This window comes from Cavia porcellus, unplaced genomic scaffold (genome assembly GCF_034190915.1).
Source record: "Cavia porcellus strain 051 isolate PalLab524CR breed Dunkin Hartley unplaced genomic scaffold, mCavPor4.1 scaffold_31, whole genome shotgun sequence".
Taxonomy (NCBI): domain Eukaryota; kingdom Metazoa; phylum Chordata; class Mammalia; order Rodentia; family Caviidae; genus Cavia; species Cavia porcellus.
In genome coordinates this window covers 11,262,173-11,282,977 of record NW_026947514.1, presented here as the reverse complement: position 1 = coordinate 11,282,977, position 20,805 = coordinate 11,262,173, and the positions used below count along the sequence as shown (strand labels likewise).

The window sequence follows — 20,805 nt, the reverse complement described above, 5'->3', positions numbered from 1 at the left end:
GCCAGTGTCATCCTAGTATGTGCAGCCCAAACATGGGAATGCAAGAGCAGTTTGTTTCCTCATTAACGATGGGGCAGGAAGAGGGTCACAGGCGCTGGCTGCAGGTCATGTAATGCACTGCTGCCGGGTCCCCGGTGTGTGCTCCGCAGCAGCTGGGTCTGGCCTGGCCCAGCTCTACCTCTGCCTGTGGCAGGATGGGTTGCCTGTGCTCATGCAGCCCCAAGGATTCAGCATGGTTTGCAGCACAGGCTTTGCCGTGTGCCCGGGATGCCCTTGCTGTCCCCACCTTGGAGGAACACTGTGGGGTAAGGGTGACAATGCTGTTCTTCCAGTGCCCACGCTTCCCTTCCTTGTCACATTGGCCATGCTGTTCTCTTGGCTGAGCTCTGTGGGGTGCAGACCCTGAGGCCTGGGCCTGGAGCCTTGTGTGGGGCTGTGCTGAGGGGGGTGGGCGGTGCATGGCTCACTGCTGCCCAGCTTTCCTTGGGCTCCCGGATTTCTGCCAGGTCAGGCTGGGCTTTTGAGGCATTCATTTGGAACATGGGACGGCTGGCATGGTTCAGGAGGTCCTAAGGGTGTGAAGAGGGTACACACGTGGACCAAGGTACCCCAAGATCCAAGCACCTGGCTTCCCTTTATACCCATTTTTGTAGTTGAGAAAATACTGACTGGTTAAAGCTGGCTCAGTCACACAGCAGGCAAGCAGAATGAGAACTCAGTGCATCCTCCGAGGCCCATGGCAACTTCAGACAAGTACTTTGGTCTTGGGAGGCAGCCTTGTAGCTGGGGAATGTCCCCAGCCACCCCTACCCCACCACCCTCCAGTGTCTGCTAGAGTCCTGCCAAGAGAAAACAAGAGCACACCTTCCATCTGGAGGCCAGGACAGCAGCGGGCTGGCATTTCCCAAATGGTGCAGTGGAGACAGTAAAAGTGGACATACGGCCCTGAGCAGTGGCCGAGCCCTGGTCTCCGGCCACCCATTGGACTGCACACCAAATGGAGGCTGCAGCAGGGCCCTTCCTGAGTCCCGATCTGCCACTAGGTGACGACTGTCCCTCCCCACGTAATCGCACATACGAGGACCCCAGGATGGGTGGTGCTCTTGGATGCATGCCTGATACCCAACATTAGGAAGCAGGACAAGTTGTACTTGGAAACATTTTAATGCCAGGAAGCCTCAGCTGCTGCCCAGGGAAGCAGGCTCACGGTACCGAGACGGCAGTGCAACCTGCCAGGAGTGGCTGATGGGGCCCAGGCTGTGCAGAGCACTGACCATATAGCCAGTATTACAGCTGCCTTCACGGTCTCGCTCCTTTTGAAGCCATTAGCCTATTGTGTGTCCGTTCCACACAGTGGAGATTAGAGCTCAGATAAGCAGAGTAACTTAGCCAGGGTCACACAGCTGATGTCAAAGCTGAGATCTGAACACGGGTATTTGGCTCTAAGCCCTTTTTCTTTGTGCTTAAGATAGGAACCCAGACCAGAGTGAGAACACTGCTGTGTTGCTGTTTTCCAGTGCTTGTTTCCTTTGGAAAGAAAGTAACACCAGCTGGTGTAAAGATGAGCCCTCACAGCCTTTGGCCTGAAAAAGAGTCGAGTCTCTCGTGTGAGGCAGCTGCCCAGGAAGTGGCAGCTCTGGCATGACTGGCTGCTGGACACAGGTGACTCAGTGCCTGGATTTCAGCAGCCCGACTTGTCCCCTCCACAGAGCCTGCCTTAGGGATGTGGTCTGAAGGCACACTGGGGGTAAAGGCAGGGCTTGGGTTTGGTTTTGTGAAAAAAGGAGAAAAGCAGCAGGCGGAGGACGAAACCAGCATGACACACCCCTACCCAGGTACGGGTGCTCAGATGATTGAACACTGCCAGAAGGTAGGCCTGTTTGGGTGCCAGAGACAGCGCCTCCAGCAACTCCCAGGGAACCCCACAGGGCCACGGACGCTCAGAGGGGCAGCTAGTCTGGCTTCTGTGGTGCTTCAGAGCCCAAGGGTGGGCCCAGGGCACACCTTGGTACCCGTCAAGAGGGCCTGGGGTTCACACACATCGCATTGGAAGTAGATCCCTGGAGACACGTCCAGGCCCTGACATTGCTGCCCGGGGCAGGACGGGACGTGGAACACATTCTGAGGTGAGGGTCAGGTTTACATTCCTGTAGAAAACCTCGAGCCCTTGGATCTGAATGCAACTGAGGGCAGTGTGGGAACCAGGGTCCCTGCCTGGAAGTAAATCACCCTGCCCGCTACTGGCTTTCACCCAGGTTAGATTTATGTCTTGAAGACCTGGAGTTAGTTGTAGCACCAACTGAGTCTAACAAGTGTGCAGAATGAGCCTGCTGAGAAGTCAGCCTTGGTTAGGGAGGCACCCGAGGGCACCTCGCTTTCTCCATGTGCTCCTGCAGGGGTGGCAGGCAGCTAGCAGAGCTGCAGCCTGGGCAGTGTCTGGTTCCCCACCAGGGCCAGCTCGCCTGAAAGTAGGCAGGCGGGGTAGGTGAGAACACCTGAAGGGAATCTGCAGAGGGATGAACAAGGAAGCTGCTGGCCAGGCAGTGACACACTGCCACTGTGCATGGCTTGTCCCTGCTCTTTGCCAACTCTCCCCTCGCCAGGCTGTAAAGATCAGAGGGAAAAGGAGGAAAGAGGCGAGAGAACCTTGCACAAGATCCACTCTGCTCAGCGGAGTCACAGCGGCATGGGCCTCTACTAGTTGAGCACCCAGATTACACCTCTGATCTGTGGGGGGTGCCGGGGGACAGCTGCAGTCACCTGGCCCCAGACAAGCACAAGGTGTAGGCCCCAGTTCCTATGAGCCTTTATCCAGATGGGGAGACAAGACAGCAGACAGCAGAACCCTGAAGGCCCGCTCTCCAAAGGTCAGGACCCTCTGGCCCTGAGGGAGAGGGGCCCCCAGCACCCTGAGCTTTCTTCATGCACAAGGCTAAGGCCCTGTTCTGGACTTTGGCATAAAAAGGTCTCAAGTGAGGGGTGGGAGCACAGCCCCATGGTGAGTGAAGTCACCCACCAAAACCACCTCCACAAACGACTGGGCTGGACATCGTCACAGGTGTGCTGTCGCTTGAGTCAAGACAGCTGGCCTTGAGTTTTCTTCTCCCTGCAGAGGTCGTCCACTGCCCTGGTGAGGGAAGCCAGAGGTCCCCATTTTCATTTAATAGGCTCCTCCTCCAGGTAAGTTAACAGGTCCAGTGAGGATAGGTGACCCGTACAGGATCTCACCAAGAACTTGGGTGCACAGCCAGGGGTCCTGGCTTTCTGGCCCAGAATTAGAAGGCCTATGATCCTCCATCAAAATAAATATTAAAAATACCACCAGTTACCATAGTCCATAATGGCAAGCCTTGTTTCCAGAGGCTTTACCCACAAGGCTGTGTGTTTTGTAGCTATTGCCTAAATCGCTTAAGAAATAGAAAAGCCGAATGTTCCATTTAGAATGCAGTTCCGTTAGGTGACAGGTTCCACTGCATGGCCTAAAATTAATCAATGTTTATCAGCTGCATAGAGGATGTTGTAGTGGGATGTTTTATAGAGCAGGAACACGGAAGGGATGGCAGCCTCGGGGAATACGTGGTGGTTCAGGGCAGTGTCCATCTCGTCCACGTACTCCACCTGCAGGGCGATGTTCAGCGCCTGGGATAGGGCTGTGATCTGGATGTGGTCACACTCCATGGCCATGGGCTCTACTTCCTGCAAAACCAAGGTGAAAACACAAGCCAGCTCAGGTGCTGCTGACAGAGGTCTGGGTTGTGGTCACAGTCTCTGTGTTGGGAAGTGCTCTTCATGGCCACCTGGGAGACCAGGTGTTGATACCCTCACTTCACAGAGTGCAGGCTTCAAGCAGAAGCAACAATGCTAGAAATTTTGGCGGTTTCAAAAACAACATGCAACTTTTTAAATTTTAGGCCCTTTTACTAATCTGGAACAAGGCAGGGACTATGCAGCCTGGCACCAAACAGAGCCCAACAGGACCCTGTGAAGCAGTGAATCCAAGCGTAAGTGCACACAGAGGCCAGGGGCTCAGTGAGTGACCGCATCTGGACTCTGAAGAGACTACAGGGAGAGGCAGAAGCATTGACCCACAGAGGCCCTGCTGCTACTTAGGGCCACACTAGGGTCAGGGTCTAGCGGGTCTGATCTAACTTTTTAAAGAGACACCCAGGGCTAGGGATTTAGCTCAGTGGCATAAGCGCCTGCCAGGCAAGTGTGAGGTCATGAGTTCAATCCCTGGTACAAAAAGAAAAAGAAAAAACCTAAAGAGACATCTGGATATTCATATGAAAATAGCTTCTAGTTTTTAGATGTTGGCCACTCTTTCACATTAAAAATAAAAACACATCTTGGGGCAAATTGGAAGCTGCTACTTTTATACACAGACCAATCTACAGCTTCCAGATGGTAAATCCCCAGAGGGGAAATGACCTGTCCCAAAACACATGCAGCCTGCTAACCCAGTGAGGCTGAACTGCCAATGTGATACCCTGGCCAAAGATGGTGACTGAAACCATGGGAGACCGACAAGAGCCAGGGTTGCATCCCCAAGGCCTGAGCCCCAGCAGAACCTACGTGAGTGCAGAAGTCTTTGATGTCCATCTCCTCATCCACGAAGTGTCGGAAGAAGTCGGCGCGGTTCCTGATGAAGGCTGACGTGAGCAGACGCAAGAACTGCACGATGCGGTCGGAGAAGCTCTGGTCATTGAACACCGTGAGCAGGCTGGACACAGAGCCGTCCTTCTCCACCAGCTCTACCACGCTGTAGAACTGCATAACACTGGCCATCAGCAGGGGCCACCCCGGTGAGACCCACCCCACTAGCCACAACAGCCTCAGAATGTTCATTTTGAGAGCCTCAGCCATGGGATAAATCAACTGGATTCTGCCAGAGCTGGGTGCTGGGGGCTAGTGCTGTGGCCAGAGGCATGTCTAGAAGATAGCATGGCTGTCTCACGGCCCTCATCACACATTCAGAGCTGTAGGGGCAGAGGGTCAATTGCTCCCGCACATCAGCAGGGCAGGGAAGGGATGAAGGAGGAGCCTCCTCCCCCAGAGGGGTGTAGCCTCCCAGCAGATGCTAACCCTGTTCTTCCCCAGGCCCAGGAGAGGAAAGGAGAAACATCTTCAGCTGGGGACCCGGATATCAGGAGGGCCTATTCCCACCTGCTCTGCCCACATGGACAGCCCTGGGTCCTCAGCCAGCATGCCCGCCTTGAACTCACGGCATTAAAGAAGTTCTGGAACTTGTGCTCCTCAAAGCCAGCAGCCAGAAGGTCATTCGGGGTCTGCAGCACGCGCTCTTTGAACCTGTAGGGCAGCAGACCGCATGGTCACAGAGGAATCCGGGGTGCCCCACACTGACCATGTCACCAGCAGGTGAAGTGCTTTTCCATCCTGCAAAGTGCATCCATCTGGCCCCCATACTGGTGTGCTCCATCCTCCCCACTGTGAACCAACCCAGGAGGCACCTACTACACTCCCTTCAAAGATGAAGGAGTTGGGGGAATCACTGCCCGCTCCCCGACTGCTGATCTTACTTTCTAAAGGTCTCCTGACCCTGTCCCTCCTTCCTGTGCCCATGGTCTCTGCCTTCTCACATCCTCTGGCCTGCACGTGTCCAGCTTCCCTTATACTTCGTCCACAGGGACCCCCAGAATGACCAGCAACACTCTGGCCTCTGCCCCCAGCACAAAGCTCTCCCAGGGATGTGTGTCCCCAGCACCTCACTCTACCCGATCCTCAAGCACCCACTCACATGGAGAAGTAGTTCCCTGTCCCCATTGTCTCCCAGTAACACTGACCAGGACCTCTGAGGGATGTACTCCTTGCCACAGCCAGTTTATACCCCCTCCTCTGAGCTACTGAATTTCTACATTTCTAGGAAATCTCCTGGCCACAACCTTAAGACCCAAATGGGCTGGGTGTGGAGGCACATGCCTGTGATTCAGCATTCTGGGAGGCTGAGGCAGGAGGACCAGAAGTTCAAGGCCAGTCTAGGCAGCTTGGCAACTGAGTGAGACCTTATCTCAAAATAAAACATTATGCCTTGGGTTCAACCCCCAGTACCACAAAACAAAAGCAAAACTTGCAATGAAATAAAGAATACCAAAAAAAGAAGATGGTAAATACTCAAACCTCACTGTTTTCTATTATTCAGTATTATCTACATTCTCAAGAGTCTAGGGGAATGCCTGGTGGGATGCTGTGTGGCATTTTGGGTTCTTCCTGATCCTGTGCTCTGTGACCTCAGGCTGGCACCTGGAAATTGATCACGACAGGATCGATTTATAAGTATACCACAGGAACTGGTGAACCCCACAAATCAGGCTTTCCCGCTGTTAAACACTTGCTAGCATCCAACCACCCTTCCAGGCACCCCGAAGGCCCTTCTCCGTGAGTTCTGCTCCCATCATGAGGGCTCCCAAGGCACAGCCCCTTCCTGGGACCGGAACCTGTATCCCTGCCCTCATGGGCCTGGCAAGGAACCCGAGTCTGGTTCCAGGACCTACAGCTCTGCAGCAGAGCTAGCCCTAAGTAACTGGGCTGCTGTATGCACAAGGACAAGGGGGCAGCATGTGGGGCCAGCTGACACTGCCACTGACAAGGCTGAGAGAGACAGACAGACGCGGAGAGATGGATTTCACAGGGGAGGATAAGGTCACAGCCCCAGTGTGTGTGGGGGTCCATGTCTCTGAGAAAGGGGGGCAGGTCCCCATCTAGTCCTCCAAGGACTTTGAGCCCAGAGGTAGGTCTTGGCCCCTGATACTTAGTGTGGCCCAAAGCCCAGCAGTGCAGAACCTCAGAACCACTCAGACCTAAGTGATGAATAACTTTCATTCAAATGTCCAAACATGGTCAGCCCGGGGCTGACCAAAGCACAGAGAGCCTACAGTCAGGTCCCCACGGGGAGGGGGGGCAGCTCTGGACAGAGACCCTCTGTGTGCTGACCTCAGGGCTGGGCCTCACCTGGCCTGGCAGACACTGGACTACCTGCCCTCGAGGCCCAGGTCAGCTGCAATGATTCAAAGCACCAAAGTAAAGCTTTGTTGTTGTTTTCTGTGTGACATGAGTCACCAAGGAAGTGCTCACTCCGCCTCACTGAGGCTGGCCTAGACCTGCGGTGATGCAGAGGGCTGGAAGCACCCGGAAGGTCACTGATGCCACCCCGGTTGCCCTCAGCCTCACCACAGCTGATGGGTTTCCCCAGCATCAAAGGCCTTGGCCAGGAGCCCCAGTTCCCTCTCTCCCAGAGATCCAGGACTGAGCCAGCGCAGAGCGAGGGCAGCCCCGCTAGCCCATCGCCACTCACTTAAGGATCTCCCTGCTCTTGCCCAGCAGCGACTCGAGGTAGGAATAGCCCAAGGCCCGGTAGAAGCAGTTGCCATCCCCTCTGGTCTTGCGGATCGCGGTGAATCTTTTGCTGAGTTCCTGTGGGGAGGGAAGGACATGCGGACACCTGCAGCAGCACAGCTCTCATGCAGGGCTGGTGCTGTCCTGGCCATGGGCCCCAGCCTCTCCCAGACCACACCCGCTCCTGCCCTTCAGTCTCCGCAGCTCTCATTCATTCAACAAACACACTGATCAGCCTGGCATCCGGCAGGGAAGACCTTGCCCACTGTCCCCAGGCAACCAAAAGTCAGGGGCAGTGACTCGTGATCAGATGACGGTGACAGAGGGGTACCACGGGGCAGGGGGTCCACACTAGACTCTATAAGTCAGGAAAGGCTTCCTGGAAGAATGGGCCATCAAGAAGCAGCAGCTGGCCACAGAGTGCGGAGCGTGGCAGGCACTCATGTAAGCAGATGGCATGGTGGGGCCTCCTGGGCTGACCAGCAGTCTTCCCAATGTTTCTCAGCAGTGTGAGAAATGTCCACAACGCACTCCCTGCAATCCTGCTCCTAGCAGCCGGTGGCCCTCTCCTGTGGCCTGGGTCCCCTGTCCTGCCTTGTTTTGGCAGAGGAACATGGTTTTAGGGGTTTGGGGAACTCTAGCTTTTACCACAGCCATGAGAAGGCCTGGGCCACCTGAGCAGGCTGGCTGAGAAGGCCTCACGAGACGGGAGACATGGGGACAGAACTCGGGGTGCCCCAGCCCCATCCCCTGCTCCCACAGCCCTCTATGCGGCACCTGTGCGGCTCCTATGCAGGAGTCTCGGGAAAGGTCAGGGGCGGGAGGCTGGGCCCTGTGTCCTGAGGATGCTGAGGAGCGGCTGTGGCCCGTCCCACCCCAGTGCTCTCACATGCCCTTGTCCCAAGAGTGATCCAAACAACTGCCCTGTCCTGGGAGGTCACTAGTACAGTGGTCAGCAATGCAGGCAATGAGGTCAGGCTGCCTGGGTTCGCGTCCCAGCTCAGCCATTCAGGTGCTGTGCCTCAGTGCCCCCAGCTGTAAAAGGGGCACTGTAAAAGAAGTCCTTGCCTCACAGAGTGGTAATAAGAGAGTTCCATGAGTAAATGAAGCTCTAAGCAGCGAACTCAGGACCTTGCCCTTGCCAAGCAGGCACTGTACCACTGAGCTGCACCTCCGGCCCCCATGCTCAGCTTTTGAAAAGAATATTCGCATCAAATCCTGGGGGTGCTATAACTGGTCTGGGAACCTGGTCCAAACTTTCAGCTTTCAAAGTGGCACCCACTTCTGTGCACCCAACTTCATTCTACTGCATTTATGGTCCTCCCTCTCCACCCTCTGCCTCACCTGGATTTTCCTCTGGTAAATCCTGTTTTCAGGATGATCACGAAGAATGGATAGAATGTCGCATTTTTCTGATATTAGGTTGAAAGATGTTTCACTCTGAAAGACAGGGAAAGAGGAAATGCTGGGACTATTCCCAAACTGCGGGGGTTCACCCAGCTCATGGCCTTTTAGGTCCTGCTTACCCTGAGCAGCAAAAGACACCTTCACTCAGGACACCTGTAAGCATGTGGCCAGCTTCCCAGGTGCCTGCCTGGAATGTCACGGTCCCCAGACAGGACAGTCCGCGTCAGTACCATCACGAAGAAGTGTCCCTGGCTATGGAAACTCCCCCTGCAGCCTGCAGAGTGACTCACATCACAGAATAGGATGCCTCAAACCTCAGGACTCCTCATGCAGGAGTCTGATACATTCCTTTGTCTCCTACCCTTCCTGAAGATCCAGCCTATGCCAAGCACAGCATCGCATGCTGGAAATAAGAAAGTGTTCTTACCCAGCACCCCAGTACCCCAGCAAGGCTCATGGTCTACAGGAACGCACTGATGATGCCAGGTAACAAGGCCAGGCACCAGAGGAGGGAGGTCGGAGGGCAGCATGGGAAGGGCGCTGAGGTCTGACTTTGCAGAGCTGCCCAGCAATGGAGGGCACCTTGAGCCCCACCTGTAAGTCAAGGTCACACTGTGACCCAGCTCCGAGTCAAGGTTGCTTCCAACCCAGGAAGGCTAGTATCCCAGAGTCAGCGTCTCTCTGGGCCTGAAGGATAGTGCAGGGGAAGCTCCAGGCCCGGGACACTGCAGGAGGCACCTGGGTGGACAGCCACTTCCCTGCAGGCCTCGACTCTGTCTCGGGCTTTCTTGCCACCCATCAGGGCGCAGAAAAGTGGGTGATGCACCCCACCTCCAACCTGCCCCTCATGTTAGCAGCAAACAGGGCAGGAGGAAAATGTTCAATATCGCGGTTTAAAATAAGGCGGCTCCAGCATGCAGCGCAGGGGGACAGTTCCAGGCAGAAGTGCATGCATGGCTAGAAGGTTGCTCTGAACTGCAGTTTCCGTAAATGAACGCTTCACCTTTCTGTGCCATCAGCTTTGGCAGGGAGCTGTGGCTGCAGCTGCTCTTTCTCTTGATGGCTTGGATCACAGGAGTCTGTCCCAGAGGCCCCAGCCTCACTGCTGACCCCAGCCCATCCCCACACTCAGAGGGGCCTCTGATGTCACAAACCGCACCTCCACTGTCTCCTCAGCAGGAACATCCCTGCGGCTTTGAGGGTTAGTTTCCCCCCAGGTTGTGCCCCCCAGAGGCAGAGAGCTGGGCCACACAGTGAGGCCTCGGTGACTTTCGGGTCATTCCTGTCTCCACGAGGTATAGAACTTGTGAACTTTCTGATAATGACTTTCTCGGCCCCCGATGCCAGTACCTGGCATGAGGACAGAGGAGAAGCACTGGGACCAGGAAGTGGCCTCTCTAGGAGGAAGGGAGACCCCAACTCCCAGACTGCGATGCCACAAGGCAGGGCAGCGGGTCCTACTGTTCACCATCTCCAGCCACCCATTTGACTGCCCAAGACCCATCACAGAGCCAGGCATGGAGGGAATGAAATGTTTGTTAAATGAATAATAAAAGCCACCACTTCCATAAAGTCTCTGGTCCCCCGTTCCCATCTGAGCCAGGCTTGGGCTCTCCCTGATCTCATATTTTCTTCTCTCCTCGGGGGCGCCACACATACCCTCCCCTAGACATAGGAGGGAGAGTCAAGCCAGCTTCCCAGAGGAGGACTTCACAACAGAGAAGACTCTGTTACCCCAAAGGACGGGAGAAAGTGTGTTTGCAAAACAGGACCTAAGTGTACAAATGCCTGGGGGTAGGGATGAAGGACTCTGGGTTTCACTTCTAGAAGTTTCCATTGCATACCCCACTTTCTTTACAAAACTAAGTCAGCCTCAGGCTCCCTCGCCACCTTCCCCGGCACCACAGCATAGGCTGGGGGACCCCTACGGGAATCAGGCAAGCACTCCAGGCAGTGTCTGCAGGCTGCCGTCCCATCCACCATACCCATTTCTCCTCCACCAACCACCCCAGGCAGCATTATGAAAAGACAGAGTAAAGCAAGACAAGCCTACATCCTTCCCACTCATCCTCCTGGCCCGCCTGAAACTCCAGGTGGCCATCTAACTGGAACTGGCCAACTGGACCCTTGGGAAGTCATAGGGGCCCTCTGGGAAAGCTTCTGGATCAAAAGGGATGGCAAATCCTATTCCTTCCTCGTTCGTTTCCTCCCTTAAATACAGATGCAACTTGTTTACAGCCATCCTGTGGCCACATGGCTGGAAGCCAATGTACAGAGGGTAGTCTGATGATCTCTTGCTACCCTAAACCCAAGATACACGAAGTAGCGACAGGTGACATTATTGTGCACCTACTATATACCAAACTCTGACTCACAGATCCCCATTAACTCATTTAATCATCAGCAATCTTGCAAGGCCAGCATTTTTATACCCACGCTACAAACAAGCTCGGGGAGTGATAGGAAGTGATCTATCGCACACCGCTGTGCAACTATGAAGCCACACAAATCACACCAAGTGCTGGGCATGCAGAGCCCTGAGTCCAGCAGCTCTCAAAGGGCCAGGGCTGCCGGGCCACAAAAGTAGGTTCTGGGCAGGCTGGCTGGGCTCCTTACCAGCAGGCTGGGCCCAAACCTCTGCCCCTGCCGCTGTCCCAGACACACACACAGCCCAGTCCTCCCTCCAGCTCCCAGACGGGAGCTCAGGGTCTCCAAGCCTGGGAGAGGCTCATCACAGGGACCAGGGGCCATTCCCAGTGATGCACAGGCACAGCATCAAGACACCGCAGGAGCAGGTGCAGCCTGGCGCAGAGCACTTGCCTCGCTTGTGCAAGGCCCTGGGTTTCATCCCCAGCAATAAAAAAGACATCACCACATGGGGAGGGGAAGTCAGTCTCCCCCGCTTCCTTAAGCCTTTTAACACTGAAGAAGACATCGGCCTCTCCTTCATCTGGAACTCCTTCTGCTTCGTCTCCAAAATCTAAGGGGACCTCTGATTCATAGTTTAAAACTGTCCTATTTCTACCTGCAGGATTAAAACTTAAAGAGAGCTTTATTGACTTCAGTGGCAAATTTATAAAATTTTTATAGGTTTTGATCTAAGTCACAGCACATTATTAGCAAGATAAACAACAGTCACAGGTTAATTTTGTGCTCACATCGTGGGCTGAGGCCACAAATACGAGTGGGAGCCTAGAAGACTCAGTCTTAATATCCTGCTCCATGAATGGACCTCCAGGGGGCCTCTGGCACAGGGGAAGGCACGCGTGTGCCGGCCAGCACCGTCCCTGCACCCTGGCTTCATCCCAAGCCTCATTACTTCACTAGCAATGTATTTGGGCTTTTAAAAGTCTGTTGTTTTTGCACACAGCTGACTTAAAGCTTGAGGCTTTTGAAACAACAGATTAAAAAGCAAAACAACCATATCTAATGCTGCTTGTGCTTGGACTGCTGCAAACAAGAAAAAGCAGACCCTCCTCAAATATTTGAGGGCAGTTACAGAAGAACATACAGCTGCCTATACTTACGTAGCAGATTCTGAGGAGGTATCACCGGAAAGCAGAAAAGAGTTTAAGGAGTTAATCCTAACTAAGTAGAAACAAGTAATTTATTGTAGGAAGTCTCCATCACTTGTCAAAATGAGGCACCTTTAGAGGTGCTCAGGAGAAAGGCAAAGCGGGACACGCGTGGAAGCCCACATGGGTCCTCCACGGCCATTTTAGCATAAACTGCACTTGGCAAATTCACCTATGCTATTTGAAACAGTGACACTAATGCATCCACAGGGGACAGCAGCCAGGGTCCCAGCTCCCGCCCGCCTTGCTTCCTGCACCCCCTCAGTCCATCTCATTTCCTCCACCCCAGCCCCCCACATATCTCAGGATCCATATGTCTTCTAAAACAACGATGATGAAACACACATCACAGCACATACACTCTTCCAGCCATTTTTAGTGCGTGGTTCAGTGGCACTGACTGAGCACATTCACCTTTGTGCAGCCATCGCCATCCTCCACCTCCAGATGACACCTGCCCAGTCTGAAACTCAGTCCCCCTCAGACACCGCCTCCCTGGCCTCTCCTCCCTCAGGCTCTGGCACCCACCTTTCCACTTGGTCTTTATGGATTTGATTAGAGACCTATAGTCCATTATACAGTCATAGAATGGAATGTGGATGTCTTTTTAAAAGTTTTTATGTGTTTGTGTTTTAAGTTCACATGCATATCATTCTGTGGATACTGTGGCTCTTCTTCTTGGCTTCGTACGATTTAGAATCTAGCCTCCTGACAAGTGGCCAGGCAGGGCTCCTCCAGCCACAGGAGATGGAACCTTTGGTTGGCTCCAGCGCCTCCTAGTGGACTCATGTGTGTTTACTGGGGCATCTAGGTGACACCACGTTAGTGACACCTTCACCTTCCAGTCAGCCCAGCACACCTCCAGGAGGACTTCAAGTCTTCATCCACCTGTATACACACACACATACACACACCTCACAAGTGCATTCCTGTCCCACCCTAAGGGAGACGAGAGACTCAAACCCAAGGCAGAACCCCGGGCTCACCCTGCAACTGCTGGCTCATTAATCAGGAGCAGAGCTCTGGGTCTGCCCTGGCTGTCGCTAATTGGCCCTTGCTTTTAAAATCTGGGCTGTGAAAATTTCCAGGAAGTTACAGAGAAGGGACAGAAAGGCCACACCTGATCATCCTGCCAGCGCTAATCAGGCCACATGAAAGAATTTTAGCTCTTTAATTACTGGTTTGGAAGTAGATATAACTAATTAAGTCAGGCAGATGGCACCCTGGCTTGGAAACAGCTGTTAACCAGGATACACTGATGATCTCAGCAGTCAGGGCTCAAAGTCGCATAAACATCCATCACATCCCTTCTGCCGTCCCACTGGGCCAGAGGGTAATACCAGGCCCTGGCCAGCCCGTGTCCCTCCGCACAGCCCCCGATGTGAGCCTCCATAGCCAGGCCCTGACCCCTGTGGCCACTGCTTATTGTGCAGCCAGACCCCTGGCTACTGAATGGTTCCCAGAAGGGGCTGGGGGCAAGGCAGGTTCAAAACTGGGCTACCACCCTTCTCAGAAGGTCCAGGTTCCTTCCAGACTGGGCTGGCCCTGGCTTCTGGGGGCTGGGTCTCTGCAGTGGGTTGTTCCCTGCACTAGAAGAAAATGACCTTTTAAATGTCTATCAGGATAGGATATATAATAAATACATCCCATAACAACACAAATTTCATCTCTTAGACTTGGAGGTCAAAAGTCCGAAATGAAACACTGGGCTAGAGTCAGGATGAGAATGGGCTGTGCCCTCCCAGGGTTCCAGGGACACCGCTGTCCTGCCCTCCTCAGCTCCTTGAGGCTGCCCACATTCCCTGGAGCACAACCCCCTCCAACCGCTCTTTCCACAGTCACCTCCACTAACACTGAGTCCCATACCACTTGTCCCTCTCTAATGATGCTGTTCTGCACCCACCTGCATGACTCAGAGTCACCTCCCCATCTCGGATCCTTCATCACATCTGCAAAGCCCCTCACACCCAGAACAGCTTAGGTTCTGGGAAGGAGGTCACCAACATCTTTCAGCAGGGGCCAGTACTCAGTTTCCTGTACGTTCCCTCTCGGCTGTTTAGCTAAGCCATTTGAGAAGACCTGGCATGTGGGCCCCAGGCGCCTGGGTTGCAGTTTCTGGATGGCTACGGAGAGACCCTGAACACTGGGCTTTGTCTGCTCTGATATCGTGTCTGGACTCGGACAAAATCTTCCCAGAGAACGCTCAGGTATTCATCTCCTAACAGGCTCCGTGTAAGTGGCACCTCCCAGTTCACCTGGCCTAACCTCTCTCGCTCCATCCCTCTACCCTAGATTTCCCCAGCTCCCTAGAAGTTCCCTCCAGCCAGCCACGGCACAGCCCCCAAATCCAGGAGCTCCCTTCTGCTGTCCCGCTCATTAGCTCTGCTCCCGAGTCCACACTATGAACCTGCACCATCTTCCCCAAGGAGACCGCAACAAAGTCCACCCAGTCTCCTAGGCTCAGCTCCTGATGGTTTCTCCACAAACAGCCAGTGCAAGGTGCTTAAGAGACAAGGAGACACTCTCAGTACTCTCTGCTCAGTACTTCAGTTTGCTCTGCTCTGGTGTGGAGAGCTGTCTACCCCAAACTCATGCTCTGACTTGTCACTGCAACAGCAGTAAAAAGGCAGGAGCCTGCCCTCGAGAGCGAACTAACGCCATTATCCATTACCATGAAGCACATTCACCCCCTCCGGACCTCTCTAGTCCCCTCCTTCCACCATACAGTGCCTTCTATCAAGTGATGATACAGAAAAACCGAGCTAGCCTGGCACCAGCACCTTGCTCTTGGTCTGCCCAGGCTCCAGAACCATTTGCCTAATAAATCTGTTCACCATAAATTCTCTTAGAGTGACTGTTGATATTCTCTTAGAGTGGCTGTTGCTCTAACGAATGCCTGAAAACAGTAATGGCAGTGGCCTTGGAGCTGGGTGACGGTCAGGAGCTGGGACGGTTCTGAAGTGCGTGCCGGAAGCAGCCTATATCACCATGAATGGAGCATTTAGGGCAATGCTTAATGGGTTGGGCTCAAGAAAAGAAAAGCTGCAGTGAAAGTCTGATCTTCTTAGACACTGCTTAAGTGGTGGTGAGCACAGTGCGATACAAATCTGGACAGTAAAGGCCAGGCTGATAAGGTCTCATCTGGGAATAAGGAAGGCCATCCTCATCATAAGGTGGCAGAGAACTTGCCCACGGGCTCTGTGAAAGGCAGAATTTAAGAGCAATGAGCCAGGACACCTGGTGGAAGAACTCAACTCTAAGCAGTAAAGCAGGCAGGCTGCTGGGTGTGCTTTTTTCACACGCTCCCGTTGACTTGAATCACTGGTGGTACACGCACAACTCTCCCATTGGGCAGCTTCTACTACTGAGGTAGAAGTGGCACTGTCATGGGACAATCATGCATGCACCACCAGTGGCTCAAGGCACCTGGCGACAAGATACACAAATTACAGCTCCATTGTGAACCTGTTGGCCAGAGAGTAAAATGGGGGTGGAGAGAAATGATTTAAAGATAGTCTTCACAATTCAAGGGAATGAAAGATGAGGAAAATCTGCAACCTGGCCTTATAAAAAATGAAACAGCATCTGTACATCTATGGGACAGCAAAACAAAGGTGTCGCCAAGCAGCTCTTTGCTAAAAGGGATGAGTGTAGCTGGAAAGGAGCCTGGTGCCAGCTGCCTCACCCAAGCATCTGCTCCCTATATTCCAGGGCAGCCTAGTGGCCAGCTGTGGCTTGGGCAAGGCTGGGTGTGGTCAGTGCTTCGGCCCCAGTGGCCACAGCAGTGTGGTAGGGCTGCCCTGCAGGCCTGCAGAACACAGAGCTGGGCACTCAGGCCTTTCTCTAGATCTCAAAGTACACTGCAGACAGCCAGGAGGCAAAGAGAACTGTCACAGGACAGGGATACTGGGGAGAGTTTCCACCACAGTAATTTCTGCAGAGCCACAGGAACAGGACAGCTGTCATGACCCCAACGATAGGGCCACCAGTGTGCACCAGCAGCCCAGGGGAGCTGCAGGGAAGAGGCTCCAACCTGCGAGACAGCTTCGCAGGCTGTGCCCTGCAAAGCTATATTGTGGACTGCTCAGAGTCCTGGGGGCTCAATCCCTGCCCACTGGGTCCCGGAGGAAATAAGGAAGGTTATTCTGAGAACCTCAAGATGTAACATCGCTCACGCTCGTGGGTGTTGGGCTTACTCAGGACCAGTCCCCCTTCCTTCCTGCCTACTCCTTTGGAAGGCAGTGTCTTGCCATGGTGCCATGGACGGGCATAATTCCTGTGGCTTCATGCTGCGCAGCTGGAAAGCGATCTGCCTGGGGCCTGGGATGCAGCCTGCTTGAGGTCCGCACATTCCACACTTGCTTTGAGGCTTCTGTGTGGGGCTGGAATGAGTTAAGACTTTAGGGACAACGGGGCTGGGATGAGGGCATTTTGTACGTGAGAAGCACATGCAAGCTGGGGGATGACAAAGGCAGGACGCTGTGGTTAGGATATTCCCTTCCAGACCCGTGTCGGGATTTATCTGTTAGTGCAGCAGTATTAAGAGGCAGGAAATTAAAGAAGGGATTAGACCCTGCAGAGCTCTGGGCCTGGCTACACTGATTTGTTTCAGGGGAGACCTGCCCAGCCCCCCTCCTCTGGCCCCTCTCCTATCTTCCCACTGTGTGATGCCCTCTGTCACCTTAGGATACAGTGAGGACGAGCCCTTGAGCTTAGCCTTCCCAGACTCCAGAGCTAGAAGTCAATACATTTCCTATCATTATAAAGTCTCCAGCCTATGGTATTTTTATTACAGCAGCACAAGCTAAGTAAGACGCTCCCCAATGGGCGCCTCCCGTAGAGAAAGACTCGATGTTTTGACAACAATCTCCTACCCTGACCTCACCTGGCCCTTGCTCACCTTGCTCTGAGTCCCAGCCGCGACGGGCTCCTCTCAGTTCCTCCCACAGGACATGCCCATGTCCACCCCCAGTCCTTTCCACACGCTGTTCCTTCCCCTGTGCCTCTTCATATATGTTGGGTGACGCCGCTCCTCAGAGGGGCCTTCTGGGGCCACCTCACCTGTCCCTGTCACCTCACAGTGCTTTAGTTCTTCAGGCCATCTCCCTCTGCTAGAATGTCAGCTGCCTGAGGACGGGGACCTCACCTGTCACTGCTGAATCTCCAGCCCCTGGCATACGGTAGGTAAAGCTCTGAAAACGGATGTGGAGTGTTAAGAGTTAAACGGGGTCCCCCAGAATGCAAATGCTGACGTCCCAGCTTCCAGACCTCAGAATGTGACCTTATTTGGGAATAGGTCACTGCAGATGTAATTAGCTAAGATGAGGTCATGCTGGGGTAGGGCAGGCCCCTAAACCTATGTCTGGTGTCCTATTAAAGGGGGAACCTGGCCACAGATGCTCGGTGACAATGCCATGTGCAGGCTGGTGTGCTCTGCTACAGGTCTGGGAGCTACCAGAACCTCAGAGTGAGGCTGGGCCAGCCCCCCCACGCCCCAGCCATCACGACCCTGCACACACCTTGACCCTGAATTCTGCCCTCCCCAGAGCGAGCCAGGGAATTCCTACTGTTCTGCGCCACCTCGCTTGCGGCGCTTGTTACAGCAGCCCCAGAAATGGACACACTGTGTTAACCAGGTCCCTGACTTGAAAGCGTCCACCCAAGACCATCTCACACCTGTCCTGAATGTGATGCCTCCTCCCTCTGCTGCACCCCAACTCCACAGCTCTGCACATGAAGCCCTTCATTCTGATGGGCTCACCTCAGGGCTCCCCCAAGTCCCTGTACCTACGGAAGCTGCTGACTTTTGCCAGGATATCTCACTCTTGACCATATCTCAAGGCCATTAAGCCCACTGTCCCTGCTGCTTGGAACATACCTCCTTGTGGATCCTTTCTGAACACTCCTATACATCCTTCAATACCAAGCTCAAAAGACCTCCTCAGAGAAGCCTTCTCCAACATGCCTCCCTCCTCAAAAGTACACTGCACCCCAGCCTTGGTCAGTTGCATAGGCTACATCAATTCTCAAGATCTGCACCTGTCCAGCTCTGGCCTGGCCAATAGGCATCGAGCTGCTAGAGAGGCGGGCACACTTTGGCTCATCACTGGTCCACTTGGGCAGGGGGGTTGTTTGATAAATGACAGGATAAAGCACAACAAGGTCCTGAGGTTTTACAGTTCGTGTCGGACACTCACTCATTTCCCAAATGCTAACCATACCTGGAGTGCACGAGACCACCCTGAACACACACACACACACACACACACACACTCCATATGCAGACTCTGTGTTTCCACCTGGGCCCCCGTCTCACAGTCAGCCCAGTGGTTTTGACACGGAAAGCAAGGAAGATGCTGTATTTTCCAAGGACACTGTTCTCTACCCACCTGAACTCAACATAAAACCCACCCCCAAGCCCAGAGCCCAGCGTGGTACCTGGCACGTCACAGTACTCACTAAATGCCACATGAAAGGAATGCCCACGCCTGCATTAACCACTGCATCCTCGTGCAGGGGACCCAAGCCCGCTGATGGGTGAGGACAAGATGTCTGGGTGCCCCACCTGGTCTCCTGAGTCCAGGACAGAGGGGAGGTTGGAGTCAGCAGCCTCCCTGTGCAGCAAAGGGTCAGCCGTTGAGGTTCCTGGCCCTGGTGTGTTCCTGGTGTGCTCTCCAGTGGTGGCTGGGAGTCAGGCCAGCCTGCAGCTCCTAGTGGCTAAGGCCATTACCAACCCAGCTCCTGCTGCCACCCTGCAGGGTGAAGCAAAACAGATGCCCCCTTCTAGCGCCCCTTGGGCACTAGAGAGAAGCAAGAAACTGATGCTTTCAGATGCCCTGCAGGTCCCCTCAGCCACGGCCCAGTGCCAGACTGGCAGGTCTGGCTGGGCAGCCTAGCACAGAGGCCCTGGCTGGCCACACCACCCTCAGAGCAGGTCCCAGCTCCACAGCACCCTACAGCAGAGACCCATTTTTGCTGCCCAGGGAGGGAGGAGGCCAAGCGTAATGAACCAGGCATCTGTGCACATCCATGTCTGGCATCTGGTTATCACTTCAAAGCCTCTGGCTAAACACTTGGGCTCCACACCTTGGACCTCAGGAGATTCTCACAGCAGCCCAAAATACAGATGTGCAAAGGGAACCCACCCAAGCATTTCACTTCCCAAGGGGCAGAAGACAGATGTCCATCAGTGCCCGCAGTCTACAAGCTCCCAGGAGACACTGCTCAGCACTGCAGGGTTTGGGGTGACTATCATGCCAGATACCTGACCTCCATGGCAACCTGATGTAACAAAGACAGCACTGGACCGGGATCAGGGGCTGGGATTCAACTCCCCATTCAAGTACCATTACGACGGGTCCCAACACTTTCCCCACAGGTTCACATCTTTCTGCTTGGCAAGGACTCTGAATCGGGGGTTCTTCTGGGCCACTTTCCCCGGACCCCTAACTCACTCGCTGTAACCTGAGGCAGCCTCGCCACGCGGGCCCTAGCTCCAAAGACCTGTTGGCATCCAGGGACGGAGCAAATGTCCAGCCACCCAAGGGACAAGCGACCTGGCCACCCAAACAAGCCCTAGGTCCACTCCTCGGCAGAGAGATGGGAATCAGGGGTCTCCGATGGCCGAGCCTTCCTCGGGGTGCGGCCGCGAGGTGCCGTGGGAAGAGGGCTCCTTAACAAAGCCAGGCACCCGGGGCACTGGCTCTCAACCGCTGCAGTTGACGGCACCTACCGTGCGGTTCCAGGTGGCTCTGGAGAGAACGTACTGGAGACAGAGACCTCGGACCGAGCTGGACCTTCTGGGCTGGGCGTCCCAGGGAGCCAGTGGGGAGCGCCCAGACCCAGGCCGGGGAACCGGTTAGGACTCTAGCGCTCCAGGGATGGAATGCCGCGGGGACCGCGCAGAGGACTGAGCCTGCGATCGCACATGCGCAAATCGGCGACCCCGCCCCCGCGTCCCTGCGCCCCCTCCCCGTTCCCCCTTCCCGTTTTCCCCTAGCACCACTGACCATAGTGACCGGAGCTGTGGGGCCGCGTCCCGCACCAGCGAGGACCGATCCGGTGCCGGAAGGTACCACGAAAGGCGCTGGTCGGCTCCACCGTTGGGTCGGACGGCGGGGGCCTCGAGGGCGTGGGGTGTGCGGAGAATACACCCGACCGCTCCGCAAACCAAAGGCTAGACCTCCACTGTGTCCCAGCAAGACACACGCTCGGCGATTGACGTGGGCAGCGAGCAATCAGAGGCCGGGCCGCAGGACGTCACAGAAAGTGGGTGGGACTTCAAGAGTTTTCAACCTATGTTTCAGGAGCTATTTGACAGGGTACCGCCCCTTTTTAAAGACACAAAAAACTTTTTAACTAGCAAGGGAGTTCGCCCAACCTAGAAAGACGGGTCCTTCTTTGTGAAGGCTGAAGGACTTTTAACTAACTGCAATTTGAAGTCTTCTGGAAGATTAGCTGGCTCTCATTAATA

General features: G+C 54.5%; 1 protein-coding gene across 1 annotated transcript; it reads right to left on the bottom strand.

Moving 5' to 3' along the window:
• Nucleotides 1–3,480: 3,480 nt before the first annotated feature.
• Otub2 (OTU deubiquitinase, ubiquitin aldehyde binding 2) lies at nucleotides 3,481–20,552 on the bottom strand. Its single transcript, XM_003462631.5, has 6 exons — nucleotides 20,342–20,552; nucleotides 8,695–8,790; nucleotides 7,310–7,428; nucleotides 5,223–5,307; nucleotides 4,573–4,767; nucleotides 3,481–3,696 (listed from the first exon to the last, which is right to left on the bottom strand). The coding sequence occupies exons 1-6, from the start codon at nucleotides 20,342–20,344 to the stop codon at nucleotides 3,490–3,492; spliced, it is 705 nt and encodes a 234-aa protein (XP_003462679.2). The 5' UTR covers nucleotides 20,345–20,552; the 3' UTR covers nucleotides 3,481–3,489.
• Between the last annotated feature and the right edge of the window lie 253 nt (nucleotides 20,553–20,805).

What these genes read in the sequence shown, in the direction of transcription:
- Otub2 (XM_003462631.5), bottom strand. An exon ending in TTTACCAGAGGAAAATCCAG is followed by an intron (nt 7,429 to 8,694) that starts GTGAGGCAGAGG and finishes CCCTCCCCACAG; the next exon opens with GAACTCAGCAAAAGATTCAC. An exon ending in AAGAGCAGGGAGATCCTTAA is followed by an intron (nt 5,308 to 7,309) that starts GTGAGTGGCGAT and finishes GCTGCCCTACAG; the next exon opens with GTTCAAAGAGCGCGTGCTGC.